We start from the raw sequence: 24,218 nt of genomic DNA, 5'->3' as shown, positions 1-24,218 counted from the left end.
AGTGATAAACCAGTGATAAGTGCAAGGTGCACCAGCCAATCAGCTTCAATATGTAAATTAACAGGTAGGAGCCGATTGGCTGGCGCGTTTATCACCTTGCACTTATCACTGGTTTATCACTTCCTTATGCCGTCTCCAGGCTTAATACATCTGCCCTAGTATCTGTTTGTTTCTACATGCTGTGGACTTTAATAAAGCACTTAAATGTACTCTTGTACAAATCTTGTATTTCCAAATGACTTCTGCATACTGGTAGGTCACTAGCTGTTACTGCACAGCTGGATTTTTTTTAGATGAAGGACGGTGGATACAGGTAAGTGCTATATTTAAACCATAAGGCAGCCAAAATGTAAAAAAAAAATGATTTGCAAATAAGATGGGTTCACACTAGAGTGACGTTGAGCTGATAAGCCGTTTCGTAATGACATATCGCCTACATCGCTCAGTGTGTACATATGATTGCGCGCTACCGCTGGTCACTAGCGACTGTCGCTGGTCACCTGTGCTGCACATTAACCCTAGCATGTCGCTAGCGATTTTCTGCCTAGCCTGCAGTGTGTACAGTGAACTGGATGACAAACGATATATCCCTAGAATGGAGTGTGAGATGAGGGTTGTTCTAGTGCATAAAGGAACAATGACAAATCGCTAGTGACCAAGTGATGCGATATATCGTCATGTCGTTACCAAGATTGCAGTGTGTATGCTCAGGATCGCTTGTTCTGGGTTCATGGGAAATGGTCAGTAAAGACAGAACAATTAGCAGTCGCTCCATTGTGTATCTAGCTTTAGTATCACCCGGGAGATATGAGAATAAAATAATTGCTTGACATTTGGATTACAATATTACCATTCAGACAGGGTAATTATAAATGTATTTCTTCTCAGACAGCAAGGAAAGCCGTCACGTGAATGCCTTCCAATTTACAAGGAATTAGTGTTCAATCTAAGACACGTCTACCATCCCACTAGAGTAATCAGAAGACAGCATATTGCGGTACCTTGTGTTTCAGGAGTACAATCAGCTGGGATCTCAGAATCAGGCCACATAATCGGGGGGCCTGTAGAGGGGGGAAAGCAATAGGTTTGTAACAAGGCCAAAACAAAACTTGGTAAAATAAAAAGCTGAGTAGAAGCATAGACAATATAATAACCTTGACATACTGACAAAGCCAACATTATGACGGTGTGGACACTGGGAATGTGGCACTCATGCACCACACCCACGCTAAGTGGTACATACACATCAGTGGAGACATTTCCCTATTATATAACAGGCACTGTAAGAAATAGCGTCATCACCGTCACTGGTGGGGTGGTAGCCATGTGTGGTAATGTACAGCAAAAATGTCACCAAGAGGTGATCACTCAGGAAAAGTCTGCTTTCATACCATATGCTCGGGGAAGGGGGAGGGGGGTTACGTTTAAGATGCAGGGAGGGTTAGGGTGCCATTGGCGGATGGTAGGTATACTTACCTTCCCCCTGTTAGGATTCTCAAGATCAGGATGCCGTGGTTTGTATTCTGACCCCTGGCAGCACGACCGCTTGCATAACAATCCCAACCAAATTTAACATGAGTGAGATTATTGTAATTATACCGAATTCCAGTGTTCTTAGTGCTTACAGTGTGCACATGCATCTTTTTCTGTGTGGCACTACAAATCTCAGCAAGGTAGCATTTATTATGTCTAAAATTAGGGTGTGCAATCCAGCCCCCCCCCCCCCCCATTTAGTTAGTACACATGTACAGTCTGTATGTACACTTGAAGGTAGGGACGCCTTCTACCTAGACTAATTAGTATGGATACAGCAAGTCCAGCATCGGCTCCAGGCAGTGCGCTATTACACAGCAAACTCCATTATCAGCTTCAGGCTGTGCACTATACACAGCCAGCTCCAACATCAGCTCCAGGCTGTACGTCATATACAGCAAGCTCCAACATCAGCTCCAGGCTGTGCACTATACACAGCCAGCTCCATCAGCTCCAGGCTGTGCGCTATACACAGCAAGCTCCAACATCAGCTCCAGGCTGTGCGCTATTACACAGCAAACTCCATTATCAGCTTCAGGCTGTGCACTATACACAGCCAGCTCCAACATCAGCTCCAGGCTGTACGTCATATACAGCAAGCTCCAACATCAGCTCCAGGCTGTGCACTATACACAGCCAGCTCCATCAGCTCCAGGCTGTGCGCTATACACAGCAAGCTCCAACATCAGCTCCAGGCTGTGCGCTATTACACAGCAAACTCCATTATCAGCTTCAGGCTGTGCACTATACACAGCCAGCTCCAACATCAGCTCCAGGCTGTACGTCATATACAGCAAGCTCCAACATCAGCTCCAGGCTGTGCGCTATACACAGCAAGCTCCAACATCAGCTCCAGGCTGTGCGCTATACACAGCAAGCGTCAATATTCGCTCCAGGCTGTGCGCTACACACAGCAAGCTCCAACATCAGCTCCAGGCTGTGCGCTACACACAGCAAGCTCCAAGATCAGCTCCAGGCTGTGCGCTATTATACAGCAAGCGTCAACATTAGCTCCAGGCTGTGCGTTATATACAGCAAGCTCCAACATCAGCTCCAGGCCATGCGCTATACACAGCAAGCTCCAACATCAGCTCCAGGCTGTGCGCTACACACAGCAAGCTCCAAGATCAGCTCCAGGCTGTGCGCTATTATACAGCAAGCGTCAACATTAGCTCCAGGCTGTGCGCTATACACGGCAAGTCCAACATCAGCTCCAGGCTGTGCGCTATACACGGCAAGTCCAACATCAGCTCCAGGCTGTGCGCTATACAGAGCAAGTCCAACATCAGCTCCAGGCTGTGTGCTATACAGAGCAAGCTCCAACATCAGCTCCAGGCTGTGCGCTATTCACAGCAAGTCCAACATTAGCTCCAGGCTGTGCGCTATACACAGCAAGCTCCAACATCAGCTCCAGGCTGTGCGCTATACACAGGAAGCTCCAACATCAGCTCCAGGCTGTGCGCTATACACAGCAAGCTCCAACATCAGCTCCAGGCTGTGCGTCATATACAGCAAGCTCCAATATCAGCTCCAGACTGTGCGTCATATACAGCAAGCTCCAACATCAGCTCCAGGCTGTGCGCTATACACAGCAAGCTCCAACATCAGCTCCAGGCTGTGCGTCATATACAGCAAGTTCCAACATCAGCTCCAGGCTGTGCGCTATACACAGCAAGCTCCAACATCAGCTCCAGGCTGTGCGTCATATACAGCAAGCTCCAATATCAGCTCCAGACTATGCGTCATATACAGCAAGCTCCAACATCAGCTCCAGGCTGTGCGCTATACACAGCAAGCTCCAACATCAGCTCCAGGCTGTGCGTCATATACAGCAAGCTCCAATATCAGCTCCAGACTGTGCGTCATATACAGCAAGCTCCAACATCAGCTCCAGGCTGTGCGCTGTACACAGCAAGCTACAACATTAGCTTCAGGCCGTGCGCTATACACAGGAAGCTTGGACATCAGCTCCAGGCTGTGCGCTATACAGAGCAAGTCCAACATCAGCTCCAGGCTGTGCGCTATTCACAGCAAGTCCAACATCAGCTCCAGGCTGTGCGCTATACACGGCAAGTCCAACATCAGCTCCAGGCTGTGCGCTATACAGAGCAAGTCCAACATCAGCTCCAGGCTGTGCGCTATACACAGCAAGCTCCAACATCAGCACCAGGCTGTACGCCATACACAGCAAGCTCCAACATCAGCTCCAGGCTGTGCGCTATTACACAGCAAGCTCCAACATCAGCTCCAGGCTGTGCGCTATTACACAGCAAGCTCCAACATCAGCTCCAGGCTGTGCGTCATATACAGCAAGCTCCAACATCAGCTCCAGGCTGTGCGTCATATACAGCAAGCTCCAACATCAGCTCCAGGCTGTGCGTCATATACAGCAAGCTCCAACATCAGCTCCAGGCTGTGCGTCATATACAGCAAGCTCCAACATCAGCTCCAGGCTGTGCACTATACACGGCAAGCTCCAACATCAGCTCCAGGCTGTGCGCTATACACAGCAAGCTCCAACATCAGCTCCAGGCTGTGCGCTATACACAGCAAGCTACAACATTAGCTCCAGGCCGTGCGCTATACACAGGAAGCTTGGACATCAGCTCCAGGCCATACACTATACACAGCAAGCTCCATCATCTCCAGGCTGTGCGCTATACACAGCAAGCTCCAACATCAGCACCAGGCTGTGCATCATATACAGCAAGCTCCAACATCAGCTCCAGGCTGTGCGCTGTACACAGGAAGCTCCAACATCAGCTCCAGGCTGTGCGCTGTACACAGGAAGCTTGGACATCAACTCCAGGCCGTGCACTATACACAGCAAGCTCCATCAGCTCCAGGCTGTGCGCTATACACAGCAAGCTCCAACATCAGCACCAGGCTGTGCTTCATACACAGCAAAATCCAACATCAGCTCCAGGCCGTGCGCTATACACAGCAAGCTCCAACATCAGCACCAGGCTGTACGCCATACACAGCAAGCTCCAACATCAGCTCCAGGCTGTGCGCTATTACACAGCAAGCTCCAACATCAGCTCCAGGCTGTGCGCTATTACACAGCAAGCTCCAACATCAGCTCCAGGCTGTGCGTCATATACAGCAAGCTCCAACATCAGCTCCAGGCTGTGCGTCATATACAGCAAGCTCCAACATCAGCTCCAGGCTGTGCGTCATATACAGCAAGCTCCAACATCAGCTCCAGGCTGTGCGTCATATACAGCAAGCTCCAACATCAGCTCCAGGCTGTGCGTCATATACAGCAAGCTCCAACATCAGCTCCAGGCTGTGCACTATACACGGCAAGCTCCAACATCAGCTCCAGGCTGTGCGCTATACACAGCAAGCTCCAACATCAGCTCCAGGCTGTGCGCTATACACAGCAAGCTACAACATTAGCTCCAGGCCGTGCGCTATACACAGCAAGCTACAACATTAGCTCCAGGCCGTGCGCTATACACAGCAAGCTCCATCATCTCCAGGCTGTGCGCTATACACAGCAAGCTCCAACATCAACACCAGGCTGTGCATCATATACAGCAAGCTCCAACATCAGCTCCAGGCTGTGCGCTGTACACAGGAAGCTCCAACATCAGCTCCAGGCTGTGCGCTGTACACAGGAAGCTTGGACATCAACTCCAGGCCGTGCACTATACACAGCAAGCTCCATCAGCTCCAGGCTGTGCGCTATACACAGCAAGCTCCAACATCAGCACCAGGCTGTGCTTCATACACAGCAAAATCCAACATCAGCTCCAGGCCGTGCGCTATACACAGCAAGCTTCACCATTAGCTCCAGGCTGTGCATCATATACAGCAAGCTCCAACATCAGCTCCAGGCCTGCGCTATACACAGCAAGCTTCACCATTAGCACCAGGCTGTGCGTTATACACAGCAAGCTCCAACATCAGCTCCAGGCTGTACGTCATATACAGCAAGCTCCAACATCAGCTCCAGGCTGTGCGCTATACACAGCAAGCTCCAACATCAGCTCCAGGCTGTGCGTCATATACAGCAAGCTCCAATATCAGCTCCAGACTATGCGTCATATACAGCAAGCTCCAACATCAGCTCCAGGCTGTGCGCTATACACAGCAAGCTCCAACATCAGCTCCAGGCTGTGCGTCATATACAGCAAGCTCCAATATCAGCTCCAGACTGTGCGTCATATACAGCAAGCTCCAACATCAGCTCCAGGCCTGCGCTATACACAGCAAGCTTCACCATTAGCACCAGGCTGTGCGTTATACACAGCAAGCTCCAACATCAGCTCCAGGCTGTACGTCATATACAGCAAGCTCCAACATCAGCTCCAGGCTGTGCGCTATACACAGCAAGCTCCAACATCAGCTCCAGGCTGTGCGTCATATACAGCAAGCTCCAATATCAGCTCCAGACTATGCGTCATATACAGCAAGCTCCAACATCAGCTCCAGGCTGTGCGCTATACACAGCAAGCTCCAACATCAGCTCCAGGCTGTGCGTCATATACAGCAAGCTCCAATATCAGCTCCAGACTGTGCGTCATATACAGCAAGCTCCAACATCAGCTCCAGGCTGTGCGCTGTACACAGCAAGCTACAACATTAGCTTCAGGCCGTGCGCTATACACAGGAAGCTTGGACATCAGCTCCAGGCTGTGCGCTATACAGAGCAAGTCCAACATCAGCTCCAGGCTGTGCGCTATTCACAGCAAGTCCAACATCAGCTCCAGGCTGTGCGCTATACACGGCAAGTCCAACATCAGCTCCAGGCTGTGCGCTATACAGAGCAAGTCCAACATCAGCTCCAGGCTGTGCGCTATACACAGCAAGCTCCAACATCAGCACCAGGCTGTACGCCATACACAGCAAGCTCCAACATCAGCTCCAGGCTGTGCGCTATTACACAGCAAGCTCCAACATCAGCTCCAGGCTGTGCGCTATTACACAGCAAGCTCCAACATCAGCTCCAGGCTGTGCGTCATATACAGCAAGCTCCAACATCAGCTCCAGGCTGTGCGTCATATACAGCAAGCTCCAACATCAGCTCCAGGCTGTGCATCATATACAGCAAGCTCCAACATCAGCTCCAGGCTGTGCGTCATATACAGCAAGCTCCAACATCAGCTCCAGGCTGTGCACTATACACGGCAAGCTCCAACATCAGCTCCAGGCTGTGCGCTATACACAGCAAGCTCCAACATCAGCTCCAGGCTGTGCGCTATACACAGCAAGCTACAACATTAGCTCCAGGCCGTGCGCTATACACAGGAAGCTTGGACATCAGCTCCAGGCCATGCACTATACACAGCAAGCTCCATCATCTCCAGGCTGTGCGCTATACACAGCAAGCTCCAACATCAGCACCAGGCTGTGCATCATATACAGCAAGCTCCAACATCAGCTCCAGGCTGTGCGCTGTACACAGGAAGCTCCAACATCAGCTCCAGGCTGTGCGCTGTACACAGGAAGCTTGGACATCAACTCCAGGCCGTGCACTATACACAGCAAGCTCCATCAGCTCCAGGCTGTGCGCTATACACAGCAAGCTCCAACATCAGCACCAGGCTGTGCTTCATACACAGCAAAATCCAACATCAGCTCCAGGCCGTGCGCTATACACAGCAAGCTTCACCATTAGCTCCAGGCTGTGCATCATATACAGCAAGCTCCAACATCAGCTCCAGGCCTGCGCTATACACAGCAAGCTTCACCATTAGCACCAGGCTGTGCGTTATACACAGCAAGCTCCAACATCAGCTCCAGGCTGTACGTCATATACAGCAAGCTCCAACATCAGCTCCAGGCTGTGCGCTATACACAGCAAGCGTCAACATTAGCTCCAGGCTGTGCGCTATACACAGCAAGCTCCAACATCAGCTCCAGGCTGTGCGCTATTCACAGCAAGCTCCAACATCAGCTCCAGGCTGTGCGCTATACCCAGCAAGCTCCAAAAGCAGCTCCAGGCTGTGCACTATTCACAGCAAGCTCCATCATCAGCTCCAGACTGTGCGCCATACACAGCAAGCTCCATCAGCAGTCTAGTGGAATATAAATGATATTGTCTCAGATATTATTTGTTCCTGTGCCTATATTCTCAAATTTGCCATTTTCTTCTTAATGCAAATACTTTAAATATTATTAACATTCATCTGTCCAGTGCCCTACCACCCAACATTGGGGAGATGACTGTACATGTAACTACAGAAACACAGTTTTCTTGTTAACACACCATTATCCATCATCTAGGAAACCTGTTATTTCGGTAGAAATACCAACAGAGAGAGGCAGCGCTGAGCAGTCTGGTGGATACTATATGGGCCATTGAGGACCTGATCCAAGGAATTAGCTTGGAGCAGAGAAGGGAAAATAGATTTTGACCACATGACCCATCTAGTCTGCCCTTTTTGTTTTTTTAACCTTTTTGTAACCTGAACCCTATTTGATCCCTAGCTCTTTGTAAGCATTATGCCTACCCCAATCATGTTTAAATTGCTGTACTGTCTTAGCTTCTACCGCCTCTTATGAGAAGCTATTCCACTTATCCACTACCCTTCCTGTGAAGTAATTTTTTATTTAAAATTTCCTTTGAGCCGAACTACCTCCACTTTCTTTACATGTCCTCGTGTTCTACTACTTCTCTTCCTTTCAAGAATATTTCCCTCCTGTACCTTGTTAAATTCCTTGATATAATTGAATGTTTCTATCCTGTCCCCTCAATTTCTATGTTTCTATGTAAGAGTAAGCGCACATGACGATGTGAGTGCTCTCAGTTGTGCTGTCAGCTGCCACCTAAAAGGAGTAAGAGCATGTGTCCTGCTAGGCCAGAGAGCTGAGGAGTAGGGAAACGGGTATCTAAGGTGGTGAAGTCCTGGGGCGTGGGAGATCGTCCTTGCAGCCAGGTATCAATGAAGGCAATCTGGAGACAGAGTGCAGCAGACGCAAGATCCTGTACAACTGAAGCCGCACAGCGCATAAGGCAGGCCCTGCACAGGTCAGAGCCCATCGACCTTGAATTCACGTCAAAACACTGACTAAGCTCCACTAAACAATGGGAGGATCTCCCTGGATACCGTTCCATGTTTGGGCGAGCTTGGTCAGGTCCCCTACAACATGCACTTCTCATTCGCACAGTGGATCGTTTCGGGCATCCAGACAATAAAGAGTGCCAGCAGTTTGGACAATAGAGACTGCCTCCCGCTAGGACTGTTGCATTATCAGGGTCTGGATGAATTACACGAAGCTCAGCTCAGGTCAGCTTTCTACTTTACTACAGGTCACCTCATTCTATCCAACACATATCTGTGCGAAGATCGCTTTTATAATGTTCCCTCTTGGATCTAGTCCCTTTGCGAGTAGCCCCCTCCTCACCTGACCGGTGGTTCCATTATTCTCCACCACAGGAAAGCCATTGTGGTTAGATGTGGGCTTGCTGAGGATATCCACGATGATGCCCACTTTCTCCCTCCTGCGCAGGAAGGTGACCGGGGTACTCATTATTTCCCTGCAATAAAGCACCAGCACGTTAGTGTATAGAATGACGGCACCTTCTAAAAATCACTCATTCCCTAAACAAGCTGATACTACGGAAGCAAATAAAGAAGCAGCAAACTTATAATAAATAGATGCTGCCCTACAACAAGAGGTACTAGCAGGTCCCATAATTAGGCAGAATTGGAGATTTGGGACATTGGATTTACATCTAGTGCACACTAGTGCTCTCTGTTATCAGGCATTTTCTGGCTAGGAAGCGAGCTGCTCTTCAAAGAGTTGTGCTGTGCAAACTGAACAGAGGAAGGCACGCCAGCTGCTGTGGAACTACACACCCCAGCATTCCCTGCCACAGATTTACAATGCCCCAACAGCGACACTGTGGAAGGGTATGCTGGGATGTGCAGTTCCACAGGCTGCCTTCCCCTGATATAGAAAATACTACAACCATGATCACTGCTTTCTTTTAATGTGTCCATGCAGGTCACCAGTGGCTGTGTACATACAGATCACAGACACCTAGCCTGGATCCTAATTAGGAGTGTTAATGCCACACCCCATACAAGGAGTGGTCAATACGGTTGAATAGAGGGAATCCGTATTAATTGCCGGCGCACGGGAGCCTGGCGTTCGTAATACCGATGCCTGTATCCCGATTTATAATATCCCGACAGGGATAAGTTATGGCTAATTTCCTCCTCTAACCTTTCCCCTAACCCTCTGGTCCCACAGTCTAAAGCTAACTTCCCCTTTAGTGCCTGATCCTAACCACCACCCCCCTTCCGCCGCCTAAACCTAACCCGCCACCCTCCCCAGAACCTAAACCTAACCCTCCCTCCACCACAGCCTGACCCTAACCTCCCCTGGTGGTGCCAAACCCTAACCCTCCCTCTCCGCACACACACACACACACACACACAGCTTAACCAAAACCCCCAGGTATCCTAAACCTAATCCAACCCCCTCACCATCTCTAAACCTAACCCGCCGGCTGTTGTAATGGTCAGGATGCAGCCTGTCTGGATTCTGGAATCAGTCTCCTGCCCTTTTCGGAGTTCCGATGCCGTGATACCAACAACCGGCATATTCACCGCATCCCGAATAGAGGAACCAAAAATCTTGCTACATCTGGGAATCTTCAGATAAACATTACCAGAAGCTTTTATATGAACCAGCTTGTTTTAGATATAAAGAGTTTGCAATGCTCACAGAACTGAGGTCATGGGTTGGATTCCCACCTTGACTCTGTTTGTGGAGTTTATACATTCTCCCCATGCTTGCGTAGGTTCCCTCTGGGTACTTCGGTTTCCTCCCACAATCCAAAAATATACTGGTAGGTTAATTGGCTTCCAACTAAAATTAACCCTAGTATAAATGTGACTGCATGTTCAAGTGGTAGGGAATATAGACTGTAAGCTCCACTGGGGCAGGGACTAATGTGAATGGCCAAATATTCTCTTTAAAGCGCTGCAGAATGTCTGTGCTGTATATAAATAACTGGTAATAAATAATAATAAATAAAAGGAAAAATAGTGACATACTGCACTAGATAGCAGTGCAATGACACAGACTGACCACAAGATGGCATAAAAACCCCATCATTAGAGTAAAAAATAGGATTTTGGTACTTACCAGGTAAATCCTTTTCTTTGAATCCATAGGGGGCACTGGAGTACTCTTGGGATATGGACGGGCTTCCGCAGGAACAGCACTGAATATTTAAATTTAGTAACACTCCACCCCTCCATATCCCCGAGCACATCTCAGTGTTTTTTACTGAGCCGAACAGGAATTAAGAGAGGTTGATAATGGAGTATTACATATAACATAACTGACACTAACGTTGTTAACACATAACGTTACTGACAACTAAACAGTTGACACCCTAACCAGCACTTGTAACTTGAACCAGTCGGTGAAAGTGTGTTACCATAAGATCCTCAGAACTAACCACAAGTAGGTAAAACTGCTCTGGGTGGGCGTCCAGTGCCCCCTATGGATTCAAAGAAAAGGATTTACCTGGTAAGTACCAAAATCCTATTTTCTTTTTCATCCACTAGGGGTCACTGGAGTACTCTTGGGACGTACCAAAGCTTCCCCCGTGGGCGGGAGAGCTGTTTGGCACTTGTAACACTAGGCGGCCAAAGCTAGATGCTGATGCCGCAAAAGTATCAAACTTGTAAAAGCGCACAAACGTGTGCACTGAAGACCATGTAGCCGCCCGGCAAAGCTGCGTCGCAGAAGCCCCACGACCAGCTGCCCATGAAGTTCCCACAGAACGTGTGGAATGAGCGGTTACTGACGTAGGCGGTTGTAACCTAGCATGAAGGTAAGCCTGACGTATGGTCAGTTTTATCCATCTGGATAAAGTTTGTTTAGATGCTGGCCAACCAATCTTGGCAGCATCATAAAGAACAAATAACGTATCCGTCTTACGAACTGAAGACGTTCGGGATACATAAACGCGTAATGCGCGAACCACATCCAGAGTTCCAGAATGTGCTGTCAACACAGGAACTACTATTGGTTGATTGATGTGAAAAGATGACACTACCTTTGGTAAGAAGGCGGGATTCGTCCGAAGTTCCGCTCTGTCATCATGAAACACCAAATACGGTGGCTTGCATGACAAGGCACCCAAATCCGAAACACGCCTTGCCGAAGCTAAGGCTAAGAGAAAAATTGTTTTCCAAGTGAGAAACTTTATATCCACTTGTTGTAAGGGTTCAAAATATGAAAACTGTAAGAACTCCAAAACCAGATTCAAGTCCCATGGCGCTGTAGGTGGAATGAATGGAGGCTGTACCCTGAGTACACCTTGGAGAAAAGTGCGTATAGACGGCAATAGAGCCACTCGTCTTTGAAAGTAAATTGACAAAGCAGATACCTGCACCTTTAGTGTAGATAAACGCAATCCTCCATCTAACCCTGTTTGTAGAAACAACAGGCGGCATACTTTGAAAGCTGATGTCGGAAATTGCCGAGCTTCACACCAACCTATATATGCACGCCATATTCTGTAATAATGAGCTGCCGTAACCGGCTTCCTAGCTCGTAACATGGTTGGTATAACTGAATCTGGAATGCCCTCTCTTCTTAAGAGGGCGGTCTCAACAGCCACCCCGTCAAACGCAGCCGCGCTAAATCGGGGTAAAGAAACGGACCCTGTTGTAACAGGTCTGGACGTATTGGGAGCGGCCACGGATCGTCTGCGAGTAATCCTCGAAGATCCGAGAACCAAGCTCTCCGAGGCCAATGAGGCGCCACTAGTATGACTGTGAGCGACTCTCTTTTGATCCGTTTTAGCACCAGAGGGAGCAGCGGAAACGGTGGAAACAGATACACAAGACTGTACGGCCACGCGACAGTGAGAGCATCCACCGCGACTGCCTTTGGATCTCTTGTTCTGGACACATACTGGGGCGTTTGATGATTGTGTCGAGATGCCATCAGGTCCACCTGAGGATAACCCCATCGCTGAACCAACCGACGACTGAGATAATCCGCTTCCCAGTTGTCCACTCCCGGAATGAACACGGCCGACAATATCACCTGGTGGCATTCCGCCCAATTGAGGATTCGAGCTACTTCCCGCATTGCCATGCGGCTTCTCGTTCCTCCTTGTTTGTTGATGTATGCGACCGCTGTCGCATTGTCCGACTGCACTTGGACAGGCTGAGAGCGAATCATGTGCACTGCTTGTCGTAGCGCATTGAAAATTGCGCGGAGTTCTAGAACATTTATAGACAGCAATTTCTCGTGATCCGCCCAGAGACCCTGGAGCTGACAATTTTGAATTACCGCTCCCCAACCTCTGAGACTGGCGTCCGTAGTTAGAATTATCCAATTGCAAACTCCGAACCGTCTTCCTGCGGTTAAATTGTGTTCCTTGAGCCACCATAGCAGAGATACTCTTGCTATTGGTGACAACCTCACCCTGTGGTGAATCTGCAGATGCGAGCCCGACCACTGGGCAAGCACGTTCAGCTGAAATGGACGAGAGTGAAATCTTCCGAACTGAAGCGCCTCGAAAGCTGCCACCATTGTGCCTAACAGGCGAATGCACAAGTGTACCGACACTGTGCGTGGCTTGAGCACTAATTGTACTAGATGGCGTAGCATTTGTACTTTCTGTTGTGGTAGGTAAATCCTTTGATTGACCGTATCGAGAATCATACCTAGGAACTGAAGGCGTTGAGACGGAATTAGATGTGATTTCTTGAAATTTACAATCCAACCGTGGTGAACCAGTACATTGTATGTTAGCAGCGCATGTTGGGTAAGTATCTGTTGAGACGGAGCTTTGATGAGCAGATCGTCTAAATACGGAACTATTGTCACTCCCAGGGATCTGAGGTGAGCTATCATCACAGACATTACTTTGGTGAATACCCGAGGCGCTGATGACAGGCCAAACGGCAGAGCCTGAAACTGGTAATGGTTCTGGCGTATTGCAAACCGTAAGAATTTCTGATGAGGCTGCCAAATTGGAATGTGTAAGTACGCATCCTTGAGGTCTAAGGCAATCATAAACTCCTTGGTCTCTAACCCCGCAATCACCGAACGTAGAGACTCCATTTTGAATCTGTAGTAAGTTACGTACTGATTGAGGCCCTTTAAGTTCAATATTGGTCTGACTGAGCCATCCGGCTTCGGGACCACAAACAGGCTTGAATAATAACCCTGACCCTGTTGGTGTACAGGGACCGGAATCAACACTGCCGAATCCAGTAAGGACTGAATGGCAATTTGCAAAACTCTCCTCTTGTCGTCCGACAGAGGCAATCCTGTCTTGAAAAACCGCAGAGGCGGCAGACAGTCGAACTCTATTTTGTAACCTTTTAACACTAAATTGCGAATCCAGCCCTCCGCGGATGTGTGGAACCACGCCCCATGGAACGTCTGAAGGCGTGCTCCCACAATTGGAGAACCGAGATGGGCTGGTAACCCGTCATGCCACTGGCTTGTCGGTAACCTTAGCGTCTTGGCGAGTTGTGTTGGTTTGATGGAAACCACGTCCTCGACCACGTCTAGCAGGCGTGGCTGATCCTCTGCCACGTCCTCGAAAGGGCTGAGGTCTAAAGGATTTGAACGAAGGTCCAGCGTACCTTCTTCTTGGCGCAGGTGGAGGCAATGGTAAGAAAACAGACTTACCTCCCGTAGCCTCCTTAATCCATGCGTCCAATTCTGGACCAAACAACTTCTTGCCATCGTAAGGCAACGCCTCTATACTTCGTTTGACCTCTGCCTCCGCTTGATAAGTACGCAGGTAGAGTGCTCTTCGTGCCGTAACTAGCGAAGATGAAATACGAGAAGTGAGCTGACAGACGTCAGTAGACGCTGTACAGAGATACTCTACAGCCTCAATCATTTGATTTACCAGAACTATCAGGTTTTCGTCCTGTAAAGCAGATTTGAGTTCTGTAAGCCATATTATGAGCGCCTTAGTTACCCAAATGCCAACCAATCCAGGTCTTAGCATCACACCTGCTGCTACATACATGGTTTTTAGCATAGTTTCTATCTTGCGATCTGAAGGATCTTTAAGCGTAGTAGCTGCTGGCACTGGTATGGTTAATTTCTTGGTAAGCTTTGACACTGAAGAATCAACTATTGGTGGATTCTCCCATGGATTCTGTCGTGTTTCTACTAACATCTGATTTAGAGAATACGACACAGGAAAACTTACTGGCGTCTTCCGTCGTTTAGTAAATACGACCTGATCATTGGTGAGAGGCTGCTCAGCTTCAGGAAACCTTAGAGACTGCCGTACCGCTCTGATGAGATCATCAATGCCGGAACTGTTAACATCCTCGTTATCTGACTCCACTTCGCCTTCCTCACCCTCATCGTGTTCCGTGAGGTCTGGCATGGAATCGTCAGAATGCAACATAGCAGACACTGGAAAATCATAAGACATATGAAAATTATCCCGTTTGCCCAAAATGGATTTGGACCTTACGCAAGGCTGAGACGCCTCCGGTAGTTCTGGCGGTCTCACCCTAGACTCAGATCTTAACGTTTCTCGCTCCAGACGAGCCGCGGTCATTTCTGTCTGAAATCTCTCCAGTACATTTACTAACATACCCCACGGAGGGTCCGGTGAGGAAATTGGTTGTAAAACCGGAGCAGAAATGGTATTCTGAACGGAATCCACAAAACATACTTTACATGTGGTAGATGCATCCGGTAACACACTGCCACATACTTTGCAAATATGCTTTTTAGTTTTTGCTGGTGCCTTACTCATTATGGCGACAGACAATACAATACACAAAAAACAGACACCTGCACGACTCAGTAAAATAGCAATAAGGTGTCTCTGTATATATATCTGGCCCAGTGCAGTACACGTGGCCAGTACTATGAAATGTGATCCCAAATTCCCACTAACACCCCTGCGCCTCCGGTGGAGTAGAGATGTAGTACTGGAACGTTCTGGAATCACAGCAGGAAGACACAGGAAGCATGGTTAAAAATGGCTGCCCTGCTAACTTATACATATAATCCTAGTGCTGGTTACATTCACTGATTATACTGTAACAATCCCTGCAGCCTCTTATCTGCTGCTGCAGTATTTCTCTGCTTCATTATTATTTGTCCCCCCTGTAATGGCTGCCTGCTCTTTTAACTTAGTACAGCGGCAGCGCAGCGTGTGGGCCCCCAGCGGGTATCGTAGAGCGCTGTGTGCCTCGTGTTTCCCAGCGGTGGGCTCCTGTATAATAGCGTCAGCTAATCAAGCTAGCGCTGCGGCGGCCGGCGGCCTGTGAGAGTCGATCAGAGGTGCCCGCACGGAGGTCTGTGGCCGAACGTGCGGGCGCCTGAGCGGGGAGAGCCGCGGTGCCTGCACGGAGGTCTGTGGCCGAACGTGCGGGCGCCTGAGAGGGGAGAGCCGCGGTGCCTGCACGGAGGTCTGTGGCCGAACGTGCGGCGCCTGAGAGGGGAGATCAGCGGCGTCACCAAGCACTATGTACCCCCACGTCGGGGCGGCAGCGGGAGCTGACCGCCCCGTTTCACATACCTTACTCCTGCAGACGTGCGGAGGCTCCGACGGGGCTTCTTAAACAAGCGCCGGCCAGCCTGTGCAGGAGGATGTGTGGGCTGTGAGGGAGCTCTTTCAGAGAGGCCCGACACGCCCGTGCTGCTACCAGCAGCTGCACTATCCCTGACCCTGCCTTTTGGAAGGGGGAAAGGGATGTGTCCAAATAGTAGAAAAAAGAAAAAGAAAAAGAAAAAATAAAAGTTTCTTCAAAAAACCGTGACTTCAGTTATTCAGGTGTTGCCACGTTCAGCACAGAAAAAACACTGAGATGTGCTCGGGGATATGGAGGGGTGGAGTGTTACTAAATTTAAATATTCAGTGCTGTTCCTACGGAAGCCCGTCCATATCCCAAGAGTACTCCAGTGCCCCCTATGGATTCAAAGAAAAGGATTTACCTGGTAAGTACCAAAATCCTATTTTTTACTCTAATGATGGGGTTTTTATGCCATCTTGTGGTCAGTCTGTGTCATTGCACTGCTATCTAGTGCAGTATGTCACTATTTTTCCTTTTATTTATTATTATTTATTACCAGTTATTTATATACAGCACAGACATTCTGCAGCGCTTTAAAGAGAATATTTGGCCATTCACATTAGTCCCTGCCCCAGTGGAGCTTACAGTCTATATTCCCTACCACTTGAACATGCAGTCACATTTATACTAGGGTTAATTTCCATCATTAGAGTAAAAAGTAAAATTACCCAGCAGGGACACCTCTTAAAACCATTCTTCCTTTTGATCACCTTTGATAGGAAATTAATTACAGACAGCGTGGTGCCAGTATCTGGCCCCGTTATTAGAATATTTTTTTTTATTAAGGCTCTCCCCATCTCAATCCATCAGCTTCTATCACAAAAACATGAGGTCTCCAGGGGGCATATTCAATTGGTGATGAAGTTTTCTAAAACCCAGCGGCGTGGTGTTTTCCCTATTCAACTGAAGCAGAGAAAATGAGCCGCGGCATGCCTTGGTGATGATCCTGGTTCTTACGGGCCCATTTATCAATGATCGCATATTCAATGCGATCTGGGTGCGATATTAGCGCCCAGGATCTCATTGCAATATGTAATCCTATTACCTGAATGGATTAATGAGCACAGGCACACGTTTGAGTCACATTATTATGACCACCTCCTACTTTAGAGGCGCGTAGCCCATGAAGTATGTCACGTGTTGTGCATATAAGGTGTGTGATAGGCCGTCTGCACACACAACTCTCATTGCTGTCATGGGCAAAAGAGGCGATTTATCAGAGTTGCAAAAAGGTGATAATTATCAGCTTTCGGGCCAAGGACGGCAGTATTTCTGAAACAGCGCAGTGTGTGAAGTGTTCGCGTGCTGCTGCGGTGAAGGTGTAGTGTGACTGGACAAATGACACCATTGCGAATAACCAACTTGGAAACTGCGGAGCACCACGTGCCATTGACGCGAGAGGTGAACGTTGGCTATAAAGGTACGTGAGGGCCGACCGACACTACAGTTGAGCAGCTCCCTGTCAAAATGAACCTGGGGGCTACCAGGCGTGTGTGTGTAAAACGACAGGTCAGCCCGTCCAGCTGCTGTCCGTGCTGCACACGGCGGTTACCCTGGCTATTAACTGATGCATACTAGGAGAGGAGGAGTGGGTTGAATGGCGACAGTGGTGGGAGGAGGGACGCTTGCTTGTGTTGATCCCAGACTGAAGATTGCCAGTCAGACCCTGGCTGTGCTCCTCCTCCCATTCCCTAACATGCTGAAGGCACCTCTTCCTCAGCTTCCAAACCCTGTGTGCTAGACCCCTGCCCATGTGCACGAGACCTGTCACTATCAGTTTGGCATCAGATGGGAGCATAGAGCATGCGGCAGCCGGGCACAGAAGAGAGAGGAGCAGACGGTACACATCATGTTCCTAGGCTACATCTTTTTGATTGGTGAGATTGAGAACACTGGATTAGGAGATTCTCTTTTGCAGTATATGAAATCACATTAAATTTTCATGCTGTGCAGCAAAGGTCTGCACAATGGGGGTCATTCCGAGTTGATCGCTAGCTGCATTTGTTCGAAGCGCAGCGATCAGGCTAAAAAAGTCAGTTCTGCGCATGCGGCGCAATGCACACGCGCGACGTACGGGCACAACGACCAATGTAGTTTTGCACAGGATCTAGCGATGCATTTCAGTCGCACTGGTTGCCGCAGAGTGATTGACATGAAGTGGGTGTTTCTGGGTGGCAACTGACCGTTTTCAGGGAGTGTGCGGAAAAATGCAGGCGTGGCTAGGCGAACGCTGGACGGGTTTGTGACGTCAAATCCGGAACTGAATAGTCCGAAGTGATCGCAAGCGCTGAGTAGGTTTTGAGCTACTCTGAAACGGCACAAACATTTTTTGAAGCCGCTACGCGATACAACCGTTTGCACTTCTGCTAAGCTAAAATACACTCCCAGTGGGCGGGGGCATAGCGTTTGCACGGCTGCTAAAAACTGCTAGCGAGCAACTCGGAATGACCACCTATATCATTTCTATTCTGTTGTACTTTAAGATACGACAGGCATCCAATCCATTTACATATCCAGATGGCCATTACCACCTCCCCTGGCAAATTATGGCAGAGATTGACTATCCTTACAGGTTATAATCCCAGGGATGGCAAAATCTTTATATCAGAATACAAAAATCATGGGGGAGTTACAAGACAAGAAAAGAAAACACCAAGTAACAATGACATTAAACCTTTTTTTTTTGTTAAATAAAAGCGAGTGTCTGTACTGACCGGGCAGTGAGGGAATGAGAGGTGACCGGAGCTTCCCAGTGCAGGAATGGAACACTCTGCAGCTTAATGTGAAGATCATAAAGACCCTGCAAAAAGATACAAACGGGTCACAAAAATTTACTATATATATACCTAAAACATGCACTCTACCTCATACAAGAGGGAAGAATCACATGTGTGACATCAATGATGACAATTAATGATGTTACACAGAGAACAGATGTATCCCCAAGCTACAGCTACAGCGCCTCCCAAGGCGCCAGGTTCCAGACACCTCAGCTGCTCTGAGCTTCTTATTTTCATAACATAAATGGGAGCGTCAAAACTACTTTGCTAGATTGTACTGATCAGTCTAATGTGCGACATTTGTACATGTGTGTGCGCGAGAGTCTGAATCTGTATACGAAGTGCTGCAACGCAGCAGACACAGTTTATTCTCATGCCTAACTCCACTGTACTTCATATGGAACTTTGGGGGTAATTCAGACGTGATCATAGCAGCAAATTTGTTAGCAGTTGGGCAAAACCATGTGTACTGCAAGGGGAGGGGGGGGGGGGGGCAGATAAAACATTTGCAGAGAGAGTTAGATTTGGGTGTGGTGTGTTCAAACTGAAATCTAAATTGCAGTCTAAAAATAAAGCAGCCAGTATTTACCCTGCACAGAAACAAAATAGCCCACCCATATCTAACGCTCAAACAAATCCCTGTGCAGTTAGTATCACAGCCCCATATCTCTAGTACACCGGGAGGTGGTTTGCTGCGTCTGGGAAGCAAATAAAGTGCAAAATTACAAGAAAATGGATATTTATGGTAGACTTACCATGGTTAAATCTCTTTCTGCGAGGTACACTGGATTCCACAGGGAATAACATCAGGGTGTAGAGTTGGATCTTGATCTGAGGCACCAACAGGCTAAAGCTTTGACTGTTCCCAGCATGCACTGCACCGACTCCTCTATAGCCCCACCTCCAGGCACTGGAGCTCAGTTTTGTTAACCAGTCCAATGCATTTAAGCAGGTAAAATGGAGATGGTAGAGGTTAGCCACCAAGAACCACATTCTCACGACAGGAGAAGGTACCAGCGGCTGATGCCATACAAACCCAAAGAAGCTAAGAGCGTCAGGGTGGGTGCCCTGTGGAATCCAGTGTACCTCGCAGAAAGATTTAACCATGGTAAGTCTACCATAAATCTCCTTTTCTGCAGCGGGGTACACTAGGATTCCACAGGGAATAACATCGGGGATGTCTTAAAGCAGTTCCTCATGGGAGGGGACACACTGTAGTGGGCACAAGAACCCGGCGTCCAAAGGAAGCATCCTGGGAAGCGGAAGTATCAAAGCCATAGAACCTGATGAACGTATTCACTGAGGACCACGTAGCAGTCTTGCACAATTGTTCTGCGGACGCGCAACGGCGGACTGCCCAAGAAGGTCCAACAGACCGAGTAGAACGGGTCTTGATAGCAGCAGGAGCTGGGAGACCAGCCTGCGCATAGGCTTGTGCAATCACCATTCTAATCCATCTGGCCAAGGTCTGCTTATTCGCAGGCCAGCCACGTTTGTGAAAACCAAAAACTACAAAAAGAGAATCAGACCTGATGATGGCGGCAGTCCTCTCCACATAGACACGGAGAGTCCGTACCACATCTAAAGATTTTTCTTTGGAGGACAGACCAGAAGAGGTGAAGGCCGGAAACCACAATCTCCAGGTTAAGGTGAAAAGATGACACCACCTTAGGCAAATAACCAGGGCGAGTTCGAAGAACAGCCCGGTCACGGTGAAAAATCAGAAAGGGTGGACGACAGGATAAAGTGCCCAAGTACGACACCCTCCTAGCAGAGGCAATAGCCAACAGAAAAATGACCTTAAGCATAAGGCATTTAAGGTCCACAGACTCAAGGGGTTCAAATGGAGACTCTCGCAGGGCTTTCAATACAACAGACAGATCCAATGGAGCCACAGCAGGGACATAGGGAGGTTGAATCCGTAGAACACCCTGAGGGAAAGTGTAAACTTCAGGAAGAGACACAATTTTCCTCTGAAACCACACCAACAAGGCAGATATACGAACCTTGAGGGAGGCCAGACGAAGGCCGAAGTCTAGGCCTTGCTGGAGAAAAGCCAAAAGTCTTTAAGTTTTGAAAGTATACGCATCATAATTCTTAGCAGCACACAAAGTGAAGTAAGAATTCCAGACCCTATAATAAATACGGGCCTTCAACATAGTTTGAATGACCACCTCAGAGAATTCTTTTGGTCTCAGGAGTGCAGCTTCAAGAGCCACGTGTCAAAGCCAGTCTGGCCAGGTCCGGGTAGACACAAGGGCCCTGGACGAGGAGGTCTGGGCGTCGAGTAAGTAGAAGAGGACGCTCTGTTGAGAAACCCCGCAGGTCTGAGAACCAATGCCGTCTGGGCCACGCTGGAGCGACTAGAAGTAGTACTCCTCCTTCTTGCTTGAACTTCCGTATTACCCTGGGCAGGAATGACACTGGAGGGAACACATATGGCAGCCAAAAGTTCCATGGAATTGCTAGTGCGTCCACGAACGCCGCTTGAGAATCCCTTGTCCTTGCTCCGAAGACCGGAACCTTGCGATTGTGTCGAGACGCCATCAGGTCTACATCTGGTAGGCCCCAGTTGTCCACTAGGAGTTGAAAGACTTCGGGATGAAGACTCCACTCTCCGGCGTGTATGTCCAGACTACTGAGGAAGTACGCTTTCCAGTTGAGGACTCCTGGAATGAACACTGCCGATATAGCTGGCAGATGGCGTTCCGCCCATTGGAGATTTTTTTACAGTTCCATCATTGCCATGCGACTTCAAGTACCGCCTTGATGATTTATGTACGCCACCGTACATCAGGCGTTGTCTGATTGTACTTGAACAGGCCTACGCATTGAACACTGCCCGCAATTCCAAAATGTTTATTGGGAGGAGAGATTCCTCCTTGGTCCACCAACCCTGGAGAGAGTGTTGCTCCAACCGCCATGCCGTCAAACGTAGCCGCGGTAAGTCTTGATAAGCGAACGGCGCCTGCAGTAGAAGATCCTCTTGAAGAGGTAGGGGCCTTGGATCTTCCAGCAGTAGATCCAGCAGATCCGCGTACCAAGCCCTCCTTGACCAGTCTGTAGCAATGAGGATTGCCAAAACTTTTGTTCTTTTTATAAGTTGTAGAACTCTTGGAATTAGAGAAAGTGGAGGGAATACATACACGGATGTGAACACCCATGGTGTTACTAGTGCATCCACTGCCACTGCCTGTGGGTCCCTCGACCTGGAACAGTACCTCCGCAGCTTCTTGTTCAGGCGGGAGGCCATGATGTCTATGTGAGAAACCCCCCACCAACTGATTACCTCCTCGAACACCTCCGGGTGGAGGCCCCACTCTCCTGGATGGAGATCGTGTCTGCCGAGGAAGTCCACTTCCCAGTGGTCTACTCCCGGAATAAAGATTGCTGACATCGCTACACCGTGCCTTTCTGCCCAGAGGAGGATTTTTGTCACCTCCGACATTGCAGCCCTACTCTTCGTTCCGCCTTGTCGGTTAATGTAGGCCACTGTGGTCACGTTGTCCGACTGCACCTGAACAGCCTGATCCTGTAGAAGGTGTGCTGCTTGAAGGCGGCCGTTGTATACGGCTCTTAGCTCCAGGATGTTTATTGGAAGAAGGGACTCCTGACTCGACCACCTTCCTTGGAAGGTTTACCCTTGAGCCTCAACCTCTTAGACTTGCATCTGTGGTTAGAAGGGTCCAGTCCTGAACTTCAAACCTTCGGCCCTCCAGAAGGTGTGGTAGTTGTAGCCACCAGAGGAGTGAAATCCTGGCTTTCGGAGACAGACGTATCCTCTGGTTCATGTGTAGGTGAGATCCTGACCACTGGTCCAAGAGATCCAGTTGAAAAGGAGCGAGCATGAAACCTTCCGTACTGCAGAGCCTTGTAGGAGGCAACCATCTTCCCCAGAAGGCGGATGCACTGATGAACCGACACCCTGGCAGGCTTCAATACATCCCGAACCATGGTTTGAATCACCAGTGCTTTCTCCACCGGTAGAAACACCCTCTGCACCTCCGTGTCGAGGATCATCCCGAGATAAGACAGCCTCCTTGTCAGCTCCAGATGAGACTTTGGAAGGTTTAGAATCCAACCGTGCTCCTTCAGCAGATGCGTTGTGAGAGCAATGGATCTTAACAACTTCTCTTTGGACGACGCCTTGATCAGCAGATCATCCAGATACGGAATTATGTTCAACCCCTGCTTGCGGAGGAGAACCATCATCTCTGCCATCACCTTGGTGAAGACCCTCGGTGCCATGGAGAGACCGAACGGCAGTGCCTGAAACTGATAGTGATCGTCTAACAGTGCAAACCTGAGATAAGCCTGATGCGGCGACCAAATGGGAATATGGAGGTACGCAACCTTTATGTCCAGGGACACCAGGAACTCCCCCTCCGCCAGTCCTGAGATAACTGCCCTCAGAGACTCCATCTTGAATTTGAAGTCCCTGAGATAAGGGTTCAAAGATTTCAAGTTCAGAATTGGCCTTACTGAACCATCCGGCTTCGGAACCACAAAAAGGTTTGAATAGTAACCTTTAGTCAACTGATGAGGTGGAACTGGAACAATGACCTCGGACACTATCAATTTTCGGATAGCGTCCAGTAGAATAGCTCTGTCTGCCGGCAAAGCCGGCAAGCCTGATTTGAAGAATCTGTGAGGTGGGAGAGTTTGAAATTCCAGCTTGTACCCCCGGGACACAACATCCTGTATCCAAGGGCCCATGCCAGACGACACCCAGACGTGGCTGAAATGCCGAAGTCTTGCTCCCACCTGACCTTCCTCCAGACTTTGCGGTCCACCGTCATGCTGAGGACTTTGAGGTACCAGAAGCAGGCTTCTGGTTTGGGAACCTTCGGGAGCAGGCTTTTTGGATTTGGCACAACCACCTCTAAAGAAGGTGTGAGAGGGTTTGTTTCCTTTCTAGGCCTAGTGGGCCGAAAGAACTGTGATGTGTTGGGAGTAAAAGGCTTCTTCGTAGCCGGTGCAGCTGAGGGGAGAAAAGGAGACTTACCTGCTGTAGCCGTGGCAATCCACGCATCCAGCGCCTCCCCAAACAGAGCCTAACCTGTATAGGGTAGGCTCTCCACACTTTTCCTGGATTCCGCATCCGCAGACCACTGGCGCAGCCAGAGACCCCTGCGAGACAAGATGGACATGGAGCAGATCCCCGCAGCCATGGAACCCAGATCCTTCATGGATTCTACCAGGAACCCTGCAGAATCCTGTATGTTACGTAAAAATAAATCAACATCACCTTTATCCATCGTAGTCAAGTCCTCCTGCAGAGTGACTGACCACTTTGCTATAGCTTTTGAAATCCATGCACAGGCAATAGTAGGCCACAGTATAGCCCCTGAAT

At 48.9% G+C, this 24,218-nt stretch overlaps 1 protein-coding gene across 1 annotated transcript in view; it reads right to left on the bottom strand.

Annotated features, from left to right (window-relative positions):
- The window catches only part of CLCN7 (chloride voltage-gated channel 7), a 149,525-nt gene that overhangs the window by 5,309 nt on the left and 119,998 nt on the right, over positions 1-24,218 (bottom strand). Inside the window, exons 20-22 of the mRNA XM_063934803.1 lie at positions 18,800-18,885; positions 8,890-9,022; positions 1,002-1,061 (exon numbers count right to left, since the gene is read on the bottom strand). Coding sequence (XP_063790873.1) covers positions 1,002-1,061; positions 8,890-9,022; positions 18,800-18,885 — 279 coding nt within the window. The remainder of the gene's footprint in view (positions 1-1,001; positions 1,062-8,889; positions 9,023-18,799; positions 18,886-24,218) is intronic.

The sequence above is a fragment of the Pseudophryne corroboree genome, chromosome 7 (genome assembly GCF_028390025.1).
Source record: "Pseudophryne corroboree isolate aPseCor3 chromosome 7, aPseCor3.hap2, whole genome shotgun sequence".
In the NCBI taxonomy this organism is placed as follows: Eukaryota; Metazoa; Chordata; class Amphibia; order Anura; family Myobatrachidae; genus Pseudophryne; species Pseudophryne corroboree.
The sequence above is the reverse complement of the archived record's forward strand: the minus strand, read 5'-3'. Positions and strand labels throughout refer to the sequence as shown.